Raw genomic sequence first — 16,069 nt, forward strand, 5'->3', positions numbered from 1 at the left:
AGACCTGGTCCGGGATGAGCAGTATGTCCTTCGCCGCAGACTCTTTGAAGTAGAAATCCTCATCCAAATCGAGGTTAGTGATCGCTGTTCTGGTATTCAGAAGCTCTTTTCGGTCATAGAAAACGATTGAAGGAAACATTATGTACAAAAAAAGTTACAATCAGCACAATTAGCAAAATAGCACAATTGGTCAGGAGACAGTAAAAGTGCTGCTATTCCCTCCAGCGACATTAGGAGCGGGAGGAGGACAGGTCAGGGTCCTCAGTGGTCTTATGAAAGGACTTAAGCCCAAGAACGTGAGTGTATATCCCTCTACATGTATAGTAAGGTGTGTCAGGTCAACTGGTTGTAATTTGTATGATAAACGTGTGACTCTTGTATGATGGCAAAGAAAAATGACCATCCTTGGATGGACAAGAAATGTTTATTCTATTCTATGATGATGGAGAATAAATGTGTAGCCAGTTAACACTGGTCATATAATCAACCTATCAACATCCAGGTGATGAAGGATGGATATGACAGCTAGGACAGTATCCAACTGTGGTGCCTTACAAATGTATCACTAAGCATTCCAGAGCATTCTACATGATGACTGGTAGAGAACAGCAGAACACAGCTGTAGTCGGGGCGTTGCCCCCTTCCACTACAGCTACAACATGCCACACTAGTACAGCACTGCTGTTGACTTACACCACATGACCAAAAGTATGTGGACACCTGTTCGTCAAACATCTCATTCCAAAATCATGGGAATTAATATGGAGTTGGTCCCCCCCTTTGCTGCGATAACAACCTCTGCTCTTCTGGGAAGGCTTTCCACTAGATGTTGGAACATTGCTGCGGGGTCTTCCATTCAGCCACAAGAGCACTAGTGATGTTGGGCACTGATGTTGGGCGATTAGGCCTGGCTCGGAGTCGGCGTTCCCATTAATCCCGAAGGACAGTCAAGTTCTTTCACACCAATCTAGACAAACCATTTCTGTATGGACCTCGCTATGTGCATGGGGGCATTGTCATGCTGAAACAGGAAAGGGCCTTCCCCAAACTGTTGCCACAAAACTGGAAGCACGGTAGCGTTAAGATATCCCTTCACTGGAACTAAGGGGCCTAGCCAGATCATGAAAAACAGCCCCAGACCATTATTCTTCCTCTACCAAACTTTACAGTTGGCACTATGCATTTGGGCAGCTAGCGTTCTCCTGGCATCCGCCAAACCCAGATTCGTCCGACGGACTGACAGATGGTGAAGCGTGATATATCACTCCAGAGAACGTGTTTCCACTGCTCCAGAGTCCAAGGATGGCAAGCTTCACACCACTGTAGCCAAAGCTTGGCATTGCGCATGGTGATCTTAGGCTTGTGTGTAGCTGCACGGCCATGGAAACCCATTTTATGAAGCTCCCGACTAACAGTTATTGTGCTGACGGTGCATCCAGAGACAATTTGGACAGACTTCGCGGCTTGCTCCTAGACATTTCCACTTCACAATAACAGCACTTACAGATGACGGTGCCATGTTGAAAGTCGCAGAGCTTCAGTAAGGCCATTCTACTGCCAATGCTTGTCTATGGAGATTGCATGGCTATGTGCTCAATTTTATACACCTGTCAGCAACAGGTGTGGCTGAAATAGCTGAATCCACTAATTTGAAGGGGTTTCCACATACTTTGGTATATATAGTGTACCTCTCCAGCACATCCACTCAGGGAGTTAAATACAGAGGGTATAGATAGAGCTCAAACGGGGAAGTGGCCTAGTTATGAGTTATACGTAGATCGCGCCTCTTGGCAAAAACACATTTAATTATATTGACAGTTGTGAACTACGCTAAGGGAGGCAGAACGCGGCTGGGGTTAGAGAACACAACGTACATTTTAGTGTTTGTTAGATTGAGGCTGTGATACATTAGCCTTGTAAACCAGCCTGATCACTTTGCTCAAATCTGTTTCAATTGAAGTACGCAGCTATAGATAAAAACGGGCAATCTGAAGTTCAAACAAAGCAGAAACCCTACCAGTTCCACCATTGTTTTGGTAAACAATTGAGTGATGGGGCTGGAGAAATTTACCCACCCTCAAATGTTTCTGTTTCACACTTCAAAACATTCATGCAGCACAATCAGACATCGTATTTGACTTATTTAATAACAGCCTAAGCTTATTGTACTGCATATTTACAGAAGGGGATAAAACAGGAAAGAAACTAAGCCAAACCACTAAACTGTTTGTTTACAATTGCTTTAAAAGGGTAATTATATACCAGAATCTAAATTTGTCAGACCTCCAAAGTAGTCCAATGTAAATATGAGTCCACATCGCACACCATTGGTTGTGTGGATCCAGCTTACATGCCTTCACCCCAAATGCATGGATTAGATGAGCCCCGCAAATCCAGAAATTGCATGGTGCCTATCTTTTCCATTCATTTTAGAGCTTGTGGAGTTTTGCTGGATCTACAAAACAGATGGTCTGAGACGTGGATTCATCTTGACATCAAACTACTTTTGAGGTCTGAAAACATCTCACAAGATGTGACTTTGGAATTTAATGTCACTTTAACGTTTATTCCTATTTTACCCATATTTGACTCGTTAGTACTGCATCAGATTTTGCACTGGTGCAAATGCGTAGTCAATCTGATCCTTTAATTTCCCTTGAAATTCAAAGTCCTTGATTAGATATGACTCACCTGTTCAAATATAAATGCCAATGTAAAAAATTACAGACAGAAGCAGATGACGTGATAAAACACATTGCAAACGTCTGAAACGCAATTATCATTTCCACACTGGTGAGAGAGCAATTGGGTCATTGGACTGAATTCCCTTTTCGATGGAGCAGACAATGTCCTTGGTCTTTCGCTCAAACAATTGACCAGTTTGCTCGAGTGAATGTCATTATTCAATTCAACTGGAACATCAATATAAAACATTGGACCAACATTTGATCATTGGGTTCACATTGTTTGGGTTCACAATTTACATGAGTGCTGCTGAGCTGCGAGTTCCAGGCGCCCGCCCGCCCAGTCTAGTAAATTGAAATTAAATCCAATCCCGAGTTCATCCCATTCCATAGTGTCAGCCAAACCCCTCTGTTTTCCCTTACCAATGAACACCAAACAAAACACTGCTGGTTTGGAGTGGACAGGCCCCTCTTATGTTCATCACAGAGGCAACAGGGTGTCAGGCTCCCCATCTCTTTCACTCTAATCTCTGCTCTTCCTAGCTCAGCCCGTGTTCGTGCATATCTAGGTCACCCAGGGCTGGCCTACTTAGTGCTTCCTGGGCTTACAAATTCTGAGAAACGTAATAATTCTGAGAAAAGCGAGGGAGAGACAGCCCGTCTGCCTGCTCTGTGTCTCCCTCTCACCCCATCATAAAAGGCAAATGAAAAAAGGGAGGAGACAGGAAAATGAAAAACGCAGCATGGCTGTGTGTGTGCACGGACTCGAACAGAGAGAAGTCTTCAAATGAAAAGGGATCGCTTTTTTTTTAAAAATAAACAAACCTTTCCCTTTGAAATTGTTGAAATTGGGGTGTTTTTGTTGCGTTGCCACAGTCATTGGTTTTAAAAGGTGAGGGCAGGAGGGGAGAGGAAAGCAGCGCAGGCGAAAGAACGAATGCAAAGGCCTTTACGATTTAGGCCATGTAACTAAGCCCTGGCTAATGTCATTGGCCCTCCGAATAAGCCTTAAAGAAAAGAGCGAGGGGGAGGCGGGACTGGAATAAACTAAACAGAATACCAGTAAATAGGGAAGTCGAGCTCATCCTATGAAGCCCCCGTTGGAAAAACTATGAAACTTGTTTGGAATAAAGGAAACAGCAGAGGGAGCACCCCCCCCACCTGTCCACATCGACGGGACAGCAGTGGAGAAGGTAGAAAGTTTTAAAGTTCCTCGGCGTACACATCACGGACAAACTGAAATGTTCCACCCACACAGACAGTGTGGTGAAAAAGGCGTAACAGAACCTCTTCAACCTCAGGAGGCTGAAGAAATTTGGCATGTTGCCTAAAACTCTCAAACTTTTACAGATGCACAATTGAGAGCATACTGTCGGGCTGTAATCACCGCCTGGTACAGCAACTGCACCGCCCACAACCGCAAGGCTCTCCAGAGGGTGGTGCGGTCTGCACAACGCATCACTGTGGGAAAACTACCTGCCCTCCAGGACACCTACACCACCCGATGTCACAGGAAAGCCAAAAAGATCACCAAGGACAACAGCTACCCAGAGCCACTGCCTGTTCACCCTGCTACCATCCAGAAGATGAGGTCAGTACAGGTGCATCAAAGCTGGGACCGAGAGACTGAAAAACAGCTTCTATCTCAAGGCCATCAGACTGTTAAACAGCTATCACTAAACACAAAGAGGCTGCACAAACAAACAATATTTTATACCATCTATTGGATCTTGCCTATGATGCTCTGTCATTGCTCATCCATTTATTTATATGTATATATTCTTATTCCATTCCTTCACTTAGATGTGTGTATTAGGTAGTTGCTGTAGAATTGTTAGATTACATGTTAGATATTGCTGCACTGCCGGAACTAGAAGCACAAGCATTTCGCTACACTCGCATTAACGTCTGCTAACCATGTGTATGTGACCAATAAAATGTGATTTGATGATCGTGGATTTGTCTAATGTGGGAAATATAAACGGTGGTGAAAAATCAAGCTACACTACTTTCAGATCATTTCCATTTCAAACTGTTGAAACATCAGTTAACTGTGGCCTATATACGCAAGGCCTATTTTGTGGTTGTTTGCGAATAACACTTTGGTGAGATGGATGACAACAAATGGAGCTTCTACATGCACTGAAAATGTCCTCGTCGAGATTGATCCGTTTGCGATGTTGAGATTGTGATGCCTAACAACAAGCCTACAACACATAGGGGCCTATTTGTTGGCCCAAATATCTCCACGGTGAACAAACGAGAGGAACCAACTGGCACGACGTCTCGTTAACCTGTGGAGAAGGAAACGTTCCAAAATAGCTTATTAGGATAAGGTGAAAACTAGATCCACCCGAAACAAACCTAGGGCTCTAAAGGACTGAATATCAGCTATCTTTGAATGAAAGGCAAATGTCAGTACAATGGAGCTCTCCGATTATCTTTTAAAGCTATACGAACGATCCAATGTTTTTGAAACAGCTGACAGACATTTCCCTAATATTTGAGACTTGTTATTGAGTTTTTACCTGAAATTGTAACATTCTGAAATTGTCGCAATAGCATGCTCCCTCCAAAGCATGTAAAATGTAGATCAAACAAATAGGGTATGTTTTTTCATTTGTAACGTTGTGTGGTGATTTCAGAGGTGGCACCAAAAAAAATCCCTTAAAGTACTACTCAAGTAGTTTTTTGGGGGTCTCTGTACTTTAATTTACTATTTTATATTTTTGACAAACTTTTACTTGTACTCCACTACATTCCTAAAGACAATAAGGTACTTTTTACTCCATACATTTCCTCTGACACAGCAAACTACTCGTTAAATTTAGAATGCTTAGCAGGACAGGAAAATGGTTCAATTCGCGCACCTATCAAGAGAACATCCCTGGTCATCCCTACTGCCTCTGATCTGGCGGACTCACTAAACACACATGCTTCATTTGTATATTATGTCGTGTTGGAGTGTGCCCCTGACTATCAGTAAATAAATAAATAAAAATACATTGTGCTGTCTGGTTTGCTTAATATAAGGAATGTGAAATGATGTATATATACTTGTACTTTTTAAACAAAAGCATATTTTAGCAGTTAATGACTTTTGGTACTTGAGTAAAAGTAATTGGTTTAAATATACTTATGTACTATTTTACTGAGTGACTTTCACTTGAGTCTTTTTCTATTAAGGTATCTTTACTTTTACTCAAGTATGACGATTGGGTACTTTTCCCACCCCTGACTGCAGTTTAAAGTTTGTATGAGAGGGTTAAATCGTACATTTTTGATCGGCTAACGTTACTTGACGAAGACATGCTTCTAGCAACTCTGCTTAAGTCATGAAGCTAAAATGTAATGAGTGTAGCCACTGACCACTGAATAAAAGCGGTAGTTTGCGCTTTCAGTTTTGCGCGATTGCTGCCATCAATCCACTGTTTCTAGTTGGGGAAGGTTTAAATACTCGCCGTGGGTACAACATCAATGATGTACTTGCTAATAAACTCGCTCACCGAATCAGCGCACACGTCAATGTTGTTCTTCGACGCTATTCGGAACATATCCCAGTCCTCGTGATCGAAGCAATCTTGAAGTGTGGAATCAGATTGGTCAGACCAGCGTTGAACAGACCTGAGCATGGGCGTTTCCTGTTCTAGTTTCTGTCAATAGGCTGGGAGCAACAAAATGGAGTCACGGTCAGATTTGCCCGAAAGGAGGGCAAGGGAGGGCTTTGTATGTGTTGCAGAAGTTAGAGTAACAATGATCCGGGATTTTGCCAGCCCAGGTCGCGCATTCGATATGCTGATAAACTTTAGGGAGCGTTGTTTTCAGATTAGCCTTGTTAAAATCCCCAGCTACAATAAATGCAGCCTCTGGATATGTGGTTTCCAGTTTACATAGAATCCAATGAAGTCGCGGAATCTGCTTAGGGAGGGTATACACGACTGTGATTATAAGCGAAGAGAATTATCTTGGTAGATAATGCGGTCGGCATTTGATTGTAAAGAATTCTAGGTCAGGTGAACAAAAGGACTTCAGTTCCAGTACGTTGTTATGATAACACCATGACTCGTTAATCATAAGGCATACACCCCCGCCCACATTACCAAAGAGACGTTTGTTTCTGTCTGCGCAATGCGTGAAGAAGGAAGGAGACTGTACCGACTCTAATAACGAATCCCAAGTGAGCGATGTTTCAATGAAGCAGAGAATGATGCAATCTCTGAAGTCTCTCTGGAAGGCAACCCTTGCTCGGATTTCGTCTACCTCGTTGTCAAGAGACTGGACATCGGAGAGTAGTTTTACTCGGGAGCGGTGGGCGATGTGCCCGTCTACGGAGCCTGACCAGAAGACCGCTCTGTCTGCCCCTTCTGCGGTGCCGCTGTTTTGGGTCACCTGCTGGGATCCGATCCATTGTCCTGGGTGGTGGACCAAACAGAGGATCCGCTTCGGGAAAGTAGTATTCCTGGTCATAATGTTGGTAAGTTGACGTTGCTCTAGCCTAGTGGTTAGAGCGTTGGACTAGTAACTGGAAGGTCGCAAGTTCTAACCCCTGAGCTGACAAGGTACAAATCTGTTGTTCTGCCCCTGAACAGGCAGTTAACCCACTGTTCCGAGGACGTCATTGAAAATAAGAATTTGTTCTTAACTGACTTGCCTAGTTAAATAAAGGTCAAGTAAAAAATAATATCCAATAGTTCCTCCTGGCTGTATGTAATAAGACTTAAGATTTCCTGGGGTAACAGTCTAAGAAATAATAAAATAAAAAAATACTGCATAGTTTCCTAAGAACGTGAAGCGAGGCGGCCATCTCTGTCGGCGCCGGATGTTTATGTGGATATATTGAAGCAACATCTCAAGACATCAGTCAGGAAGTTAAAGCTTGGTCGCAAATCGGTCTTCCAAATGGACAATGACCCCAAGCATACTTCCAAAGTTGTGGCAAATTGGCTTAAGGACAACAAAGTCAAGGTATTGGAGTGGCTATCACAAAGCTCTGACCTCAATCCTATAGAAAATTTGTGGGCAGAACCGAAAAAGCATGTGCGAGCAAGGAGGCCTACAAACCTGACTCAGTTACACCAGCTCTGTCAGGAGGAATGGGCCAAAATTCACCCAATTTATTGTGGGAAGCTTGTGGAAGGCTACCCGAAACGTTTGACCCAAGTTAAACAATTTAAAGGCAATGCTACCAAATACTAATTGAGTGTATGTAAACTTCTGACCCATCGGTAATGTGATGAAATAAATAAAAGCTGAAATAAATCTCTACTATTATTCTGACATTTCACATTCTTAAAATAAAGTGGTGATCCAAACTGACCTAAAACAGGGAATTTTAACTCAGATTAAATGTCAGGAATTGTGAAAAACTGAGATTAAATGTATTTGGCTAAGGTGTATGTAAACTTCTGACTTCAACTGTATATGGATGGTTAGATGGATGACCCCCTCTGAGGTTGCCCTCCCTCACCTCTTCCTGGCGCAGGCCGTCAATGAGCTCCATGACCTTGGTGAAGTGGTGGCAGCGGTTGGAGTGGTCCACAATGTGAGTGGGGAAGGGCTGGTTCTGCCAGTGTCTCCACTCCCACAGAGACAGCTCCCTGGTTGGCCCGCTGGAGAGCAGCTCCACCTAAAGCCACATACACAACATAATCATAAAACATACCACTTGGCATATATTATTCAAAGAGATAATGGGGTGGCAGGTAGTGGTTAGCTCGTTGGGCCAGTAACCAAAAGGTTGGTGGATCGAATCCCCGAGCTGACAAGGTAAAAATATGTCTTCTGCCCCTGAACAAGGCAGGGACACTGTTTCTAGGCAGTCATTGTAAATAAGAATTTGTTCTTAACTGACCTGGCTAGTTACATAAAGGTAAAAAAATCAAAAATAATCTAAGATACGTGAGTGCATACATTTGTAGTGTGTGTGTGTGACTGGCCAATGTGTTTGATCCGTGCAAGAATTTAACCCATGACTCACCCGAGGTGGCGAACCTTCCTGTTTTGAGAGGAAGCGGGACCGTCTTAGAATGGGTGGAGCCTCCCCCTCCCCCAGTTTCATCGTAGACTCCCAGTGAGTGAGCTCAGAGGGGCTAAGGAAGCCATCCTTCTTCACACTCTCCTGGTGCCCGACTGGATCATTAAAACACAAGGGGAAGCCGCCTTTATACTCCAAAGCTGAGAGAGGCCCATTGTCTGTCTTTCAACTGTTACAAAAGCTTACAATACAGGTACACGGAGAGCCAATACATACACTACCGTTCAAAAGTTTGGGGTCACTTAGAAATGTCCTTGTTTTTGAAAGAAAAGCAACATTTTTTGTCCATTAAAATAACATCAAATTAATCAGAAATACAGTGTAGATTTTGTTTATGTTGTAAATGACTATTGCAGCTGGAAACAGCAGCCCATTATCAGCAACCATCACTCCTGTGTTCCAATGGCACGTTGTGTTAGCTAATCCAAGTTTGTCATTTTAAAAAGGCTAATTGATCATTAGAAAACCCTTTTGCAATTATGTTAGCACAGCTGAAAACGGTTGTGCTGATTTAAAGAAGCAACAAATCTGGCCTTCTTTAGACTAGTTGAGTATCTGGAGCATCAGCATTTGTGGGCTCGATTACAGGCTCAAAATGGCCAGAAACAAAGCACTTTCTTCTGAAACTCGTCAGTCTATTCTTGTTCTGTGACATGAAGGCTATTCCATGTGAGAACGCTGTGTACTACTCCATTTACAGAACAGCGCAAACGGGCTCCAACCAGAATGGAAAGAGGAGTGGGAGGCCCTGGTGCACAACTTAGCAAGAGGACAAGTACATTAGAGTGTCTAGTTTGAGAAACAGACGCTCAGATGCTCAACTGGCATCTTCATTAAGTAGTACCCGCAAAACACCAGTCTCAACAGTGAAGATGCAACCCCCGAGATGCTGGCCTTCTAGGCAGAGTTGCAAAGAAAAAGCCATATCTCAGACTGGCCAATAAAAAGAAAAGATTAAGATGGGCAAAAGAACACAGACACTGGACAGAGGAACTCGACCAGATACTCAACTAGTCTAAAGAAGGTCAGATTTATTGCTTCTTTAATCAGAACAACAGTTTTCAGCTGTGCTAACATAATTGTAAAAGCATTTTCTAATGATGAATTATCCTTTTAAAATGGTAAACTTGGATTAGCTAACACAACATTCCATTGGAACACAGGAGTGATGGTTGCTGATAACGGGCCTCTGTACGCCTTTGTAGATTTTCCATTAAAAATCAACCGTTTCCAGCTACAATAGTCATTTACAACATTAACAATGCCTACACTGTATTTCTGATCACTTTTATGTTATTTTAATAGACCAAAAAAATGTTATTTTCTTTCAAAAGCAAGGACATTTCTAAGTGACCCCAAACTTTTGAACAGTAGTGTATGTCAAATGAAAAATATTTAGTTAAATGCAAACATTGATCTGCTCTGGACAAGATGCCCAAATATTTGGAGCACAGTGATAACAACACCAAGACTATTATATATGAGAGTCTTTGCTGTCGGTTCGATTCAATCACAGACATATCAAGAGCCCCAGCCTCTCTTACCTAGATCATGTGGAAGAATAAGGGACTCACGTTGGCCCTCCAAGGAGTGGGACCTGCGCCCCCTCCAACCCCCGACGAGCCGCCCGCTGCTTTCCCGGTGGTCAAACTGGCCACAGGTGATGTGCATCTTGTGCAGGGCGGGATGCACCCCGTCAGGCATCATGCGGGGGTTGTGGGGGAACATGTGGAAACTGTGGCTGTTCCCCACGATAGACTTGTACACCCTGCGCTTGTTGCTCTGGCTCTGGTTGTAGGTCTGAGGGGGAAACAAAAGATGTCCGACAAAGAGTAGGGGTCCGCGCTCAAACAAATAGCGTTTCAAAACGTAGTCAAGATGATTTAAAGCTATTTCATGCTTACAATGCGTTCAGAATGTATTCACACTTTTCCCACATTTTGTTGTGTTACAGCCTGAATATTTAACGTGTCGTCACTGGCCTACACACAATACCCGATGGTGTCAAAGTGATTTGCTTAACAAGTCACATAATAAGTTGCAAGGACTCACTCTGTGTGCAATAATAGTGTCTAACATGACCTTTTTAATTGACTACCTCATCTCTGTATCTCACACATGCAATAATCTAGAAGATCCCTCAGTCAAGCAGTGAATTTCTAACACAGATGTCCAATGCCTCACAAAGACCAGGAGGTTTTCCAATGCCTCAAAGACGGGCATCTATTGATAGATGGGCAAAAAGAAGAAAAAAAGACATTGAATATCCCTTTGAGAATGTTGCAGTTAATTACACTTTGTAAGATGTATCCATACACCCTGTCACTACAAGGATACAGGCGTCCTTCCTAACTAAAGGATTTCACCATACGGCCAATGGTGACTTTAAAACAGAGTTTCATGGCTGTGAAAGGAGAAAACTAAGGATGGATCATCAACATTGTAGTTACTCCCCAATACTAACCTAATTGACAGAGTGAAAAGAAGGAAGCCTGCACAGAATAACAAATATTGCAAAACATGCATCCTGTTTGCAACAAGGCACTGAATTAGTACTGCAATAAATGTGGCAAAGCAATGAACTTTTAGTCCTAAATACAAACTTTTAGTCCTAAATACAAACTGTTATGTTTGGGGCAAATCCGATACAACACAAACTTCTAAAAACTTGTTTTCACGATTACGAGGTATTGTGTGTAGATGGGCGAGAGGATATATATATATATATTTTAAATCCATATTGATTTCAGGCTGTAACACAACAAAATGGGGAATAAGTCAACGAGTATGAATACTTTCTGATAGCACTCTATCTGTTAATTCGAGACACAACTCTAGAGCAAAATGTTTTTGGCGGTTGATCAATGTGTGACAAAACAGGATAAGCATGGGTTCTTAAAGCAGTGCCAGGTAACACAAAGTACACTTGAGGATGTTTGGTCTATCTTCGCACAACAAAGGAAACCAATATAAACGGTGAGATGCCTGGGAAGGAGCCAGACACTTGTAAACACTAGACAGAGACTCCAGAGCCAAAATCCGTCAGACACAAAAGGCTGGACCCGGTTGGGGGTTGTGGAATTTGGTATTTTGAAAGAGTGGAAACACAGCTAGGTCTAGAGCACACTTTATACCTCAGTCTCGCCCTCTCTATTCAACTGTCTAAATAAATAAATAAATAAATTTGATGGAAAAAAATAAGGACATTCCATTGACCTGGTGCCGTCTTGCTAACCCTTATGTTAATTGTCATGCCAAACATAAACACGTTTGGAATGACAACAATCATAGGAATAACCGTAGAGGTACAGCGCAAACAGATGTGGGACCATTCCTAAGATTCCAAAGGCAGGAGTTGTCGCTCACTCTCTCCTCTCGTCCCTCGGCCAAGATGACCACTATGCGGCCCTGGCGTTTGCGTCCGGTGCGGCCCATGCGCTGAACCAGGCGGATGGGACTCTTCTGGGCGTCGAAGCACACGATGAGGTCCACCTCGCCGATGTCCAGCCCCTCCTCGCCCACGCAGGTGGACACCAGGGTGTTGAAGCCCCCCTCCCGAAACCTCTGCATCACCTTCGGTACAGAAATCGATACATTTTATCAGGATGACAGAAATGTTCACTGTGCCTGTATGTGAAGTCAATCACAAACATGTATGTCTGTGCTGTCAAGTCATGTGGTTCTAATGATTTAGTGGGTAAGAGCATGGTGATAGCAACACAAGGGTTGTGGAATCGATTCCAGCATGGGGGTCAGGGCCACAAATACTGAATATGAGTCACTGAATGGTGCTGAATTACCATATTTGCGCACACACACACACACACCTGTGAATATATACTGTACTTTGTTTGCATCAATAAATTACTGAACCATTATACTGGTGATTGAATCCAGCACAGTTTAGGATTAAGGTAAATGTTTCCTTATACAGCAGCTCTCATGAAGGCACAGTGCTACTGTACTCTGTGACATCATGTCCTCGGTGCCTCAGGGAGTTGAAGAGGAGCTGAGCAGGCCTATGCATTAACTGCGTGTCTCTGTACAAAACAGAAGCCTTAAAATATTCAGGAGTCGGGACCAATGCAATTTATCGACGACCTGCAGAGGAATGATACTTATGAGCGGCATAACATTTTGTGCTAAAGTACAAATGGGGGGGTGGGCAGCTAGTTCTTCAAACGCTACTGTCGGCTATGTTCCTGTAAGTTAATGGTGGGTGCTACATTTAGCCTGGAGGCTAACAGTTTAGCAATTCAATTGATTTGCTGGTGGTTTTTGAAGAACATTAAACATGTCATTTATATAATAATCTTTACCTGAACTGGCTGCTTTCTTTCTTTATCATAAATCGCCTTACCTTCTCCATTGTATACAGGCCTACCTACATTATGTTATACATGTGGTACAGGTGTGAAAATATATTTCTACCAGCACACCAGTCTCCCATACCCTACCTATGCAAATTAATCAACAAAACTCTTTGGGTCTCCTTAATGTACATATTGACACAAATTTTACTTGTGATTTTAACTTGAATGTGTTATTGTGTATGTATTGTAATATCCATGTATTTCAGTATATTTGACTGCCATGTGGATATCAGTACATTTAAATGAATAAATTAAACAAAATATTGGCAGCTCGCCAACACACAGTGACAAGACAGAGCAGGATGTGTTAACTATCTAAGCTAAGCATAGACTCTGTCTGCGAGTCAGGAATAGAGAACGCTGAGGGCCTGAGAAGACAAGCCTAATATGGTCAATGTTGTAGCCGTCTCCAGGACACACAAAAGAAAAACACCTTAGCTTCAGTCAGAGCTGCTAAAGCAACCACACTTTTGGATAACATTGAATGTTTGTTTCGTTTAGCTTTGCTCAATACAGGTATCTGGGAGGCACTTTCCAGTGTGTCCTTTGTTGGTTCATTTGGACCAAATCCCAGTACAAGCACAATGTAAACCAAGCCATGTTAATCAAATACTACCCTTTATAATGACGTTACCCTGGCGTTACCTTGAGCTTGTGTCATCAGTCTTGTCACCTGGTGTGACAGTGGCACACGCATTGTGTTTTATTAGTATTTATCAAAATCAAATCGCATTTTATTTGCCACATGCACCAAACACAACAGTGAAATGCTTACTTACAAGCCCTTAACCAACAATGCAGTTTTATGAAAAATAAGTGTTAAAGAAAGTATTTACTAAAATAAAAAACTAAAATTAAATTATTTTTAAAAAATGATTAAAGAGCGACAATACAATAACAGTAACGAGGCTATATACAGAGGTTACGGGTACAGAGTCAACGTGTGGCGGCGCGGGTTAGTCGAGGTAATATCAGACATCTTACTGAGGAGATAGGACGCATAGGAGGAGGTAAGTGAAAGAGAGGGGTTGTAAAACAAAGCAGCCGTAGGTCTGGGATTCAAAGCAACACGGCAACATACTCGCAGGCCTATGCACCGAAGGTGGTGGTCCAAAAAGAGTTCTTCGACTGTACACATGGGAAAACCCTTTGAAGAACCCTTTTGGGTTACAGGTAGGTTACAGGTAGGTTGCAGGTAGGTTACAGGTAGGACGCTCTGTGAAAAAGTTATTCAAAGGGTTCTCCCATGTGGACAATCGAATAACCCCGTTTATGCTCTATCCAGAACCTAGAGTGTTTTTACCTCCAGCTGCTCCTTCTGGGTGAACCCTTTGACCCCCTTCCCTGCCGAGGCCTGGCCCATAAAGGTCATGACTTTGACCAGGGGCAGGTGGCGATTTAACATGGCGGCAATCTCCTGCACACTCTCCCGGAACGACGAAAAGATCATCACACGTGTGCTCACTTCCTGGGGCCCAGAGCCTGGACCAATCAAAGAGGAGAGGGAAAAGAGAAAGAGGTTACTTACAACCAATGGAAAGGGGGCAACCAGCGCTCACTACATGTAGTTGGAAATTCAGTATACGTCTTAATTTCCTTTTATGCAACATTTCATACTGAAATACACACTGCATACATTTGGTTAGTGCCATCCTCAGTGTGTGTGTGTGCTCTTACAACCGATGAACTGCTTATTAAGTGCATCTGATACTACACAAAGCAAATACGGACAAACAACACCTGGAGCACACTGACTTTAACCATGCCATTCAAGCCTGCGGTTTACCTCGGCTCAAGTTAAATATCTTAAAAGGATGAGTCATCGCTAAGAGTCGGGTGCAGTTAGTCGTTACTAACAAGAGAGTAAATTACCAGTGCTGGAGCTCTCAGCCCATGTTTTAAAGTGCCCGAGCACTACCTCCTCAAGCTTCTGCAGTTTGGGGTGGCTGTAGATGAAGGGCTCCTCGGGGCCTGGAAGCAAAGCGCAATACATGGCAATCAGGTCCGTCAGGGCCCACGACACCCTTCATAATAAAAATTCACAATTAGGAGAAGCATTGTTAACGCTTGTTTTTTTTACAGCCAGCTGTTGAACAGGTAGTTATTTAGAAATGACTTGTTACAACGGCACTTGACTAATAATTGCGTAATATTTACACTCCGGTTTATTTGAGATTCATCGACACAAGCATCACTATGCACCATTTGGTACCAGGTAGTTCTTTGAGGTATAACTACCAAAACAATACTTATTGTTACCACAGTCTCTTAGTATTAACCATGTAAATACCAGGAAAGTACCAGCCTGGCTGTAAAATAAAGTGTTATCATGTGGCTTCAAAAACTGTAGGAACAGGGCTGTAGGAACGGTATCCTACCGGTGGGCTTTCCAAACATGGCCGCCATCTCCTGGTACAGGTTCATGAAGGTGGCGTTGCGCTGTAGCTCGTTCCTGGCTCGAGACTTCTCTGAGTTGGCATAAATAGAGAAATTAGCTGTGCAGAATGCAAGCTATCACTTGAGTGAGTGAGTGAGTGAGTGAGTGAGTGAGTGAGTGAGTGAGTGAGTAGGGAGGTGCCTCCTACCTACCTTTGGTGCCATCCATGATGCCCTGGACATAGAAGAAGAGGGAACGCAGGCCCATTTGGAGCAGCAGCTCGTAGCCATGGTACAGGCTGATACACAGGGCAAAGTCCCCCTCCAGAGCCCCTTGCTGAGCCCCCTGTTAACAGCCAGGACCACAAAGAGAGGCTTAACGTGTGTAGCTTGACTTAATTTGACAGCAAGACAGAACATGACGTAACTTGACATCGATTTGCAAGTCAATTTGTCATTGGATTTCCATCGCAAAACAGCTTGATCATAGAAGAAAATGAATAGGGGTTACTCTGAGGACATTCCTGCTCCAAAAAAAGATGAGCATTGGTTGGCTATGTGTTACAAAATGTTCATAAAGTTATTAAAAGTATAGTGTAAGT

General features: G+C 43.0%; 1 protein-coding gene across 4 annotated transcripts in view; it reads right to left on the bottom strand.

Moving 5' to 3' along the window:
• fancm (FA complementation group M) overlaps positions 1-16,069 on the bottom strand; it is a 72,224-nt gene that overhangs the window by 27,751 nt on the left and 28,404 nt on the right. For 3 of the 4 annotated variants that reach the window (XM_046366409.1, XM_046366412.1, XM_046366408.1), the window contains exons 6-13: positions 15,681-15,813; positions 15,470-15,559; positions 14,964-15,062; positions 14,395-14,573; positions 12,085-12,291; positions 10,263-10,518; positions 8,662-8,813; positions 8,152-8,310 (exon numbers count right to left, since the gene is read on the bottom strand). In XM_046366409.1, coding sequence (XP_046222365.1) covers positions 8,152-8,310; positions 8,662-8,813; positions 10,263-10,518; positions 12,085-12,291; positions 14,395-14,573; positions 14,964-15,062; positions 15,470-15,559; positions 15,681-15,813 — 1,275 coding nt within the window. The remainder of the gene's footprint in view (positions 1-8,151; positions 8,311-8,661; positions 8,814-10,262; positions 10,519-12,084; positions 12,292-14,394; positions 14,574-14,963; positions 15,063-15,469; positions 15,560-15,680; positions 15,814-16,069) is intronic. The other variant, XM_046366411.1, reaches the window with a different exon arrangement.

This window comes from Oncorhynchus gorbuscha, linkage group LG10, assembly GCF_021184085.1.
Source record: "Oncorhynchus gorbuscha isolate QuinsamMale2020 ecotype Even-year linkage group LG10, OgorEven_v1.0, whole genome shotgun sequence".
Classification (NCBI taxonomy): Eukaryota; Metazoa; Chordata; class Actinopteri; order Salmoniformes; family Salmonidae; genus Oncorhynchus; species Oncorhynchus gorbuscha.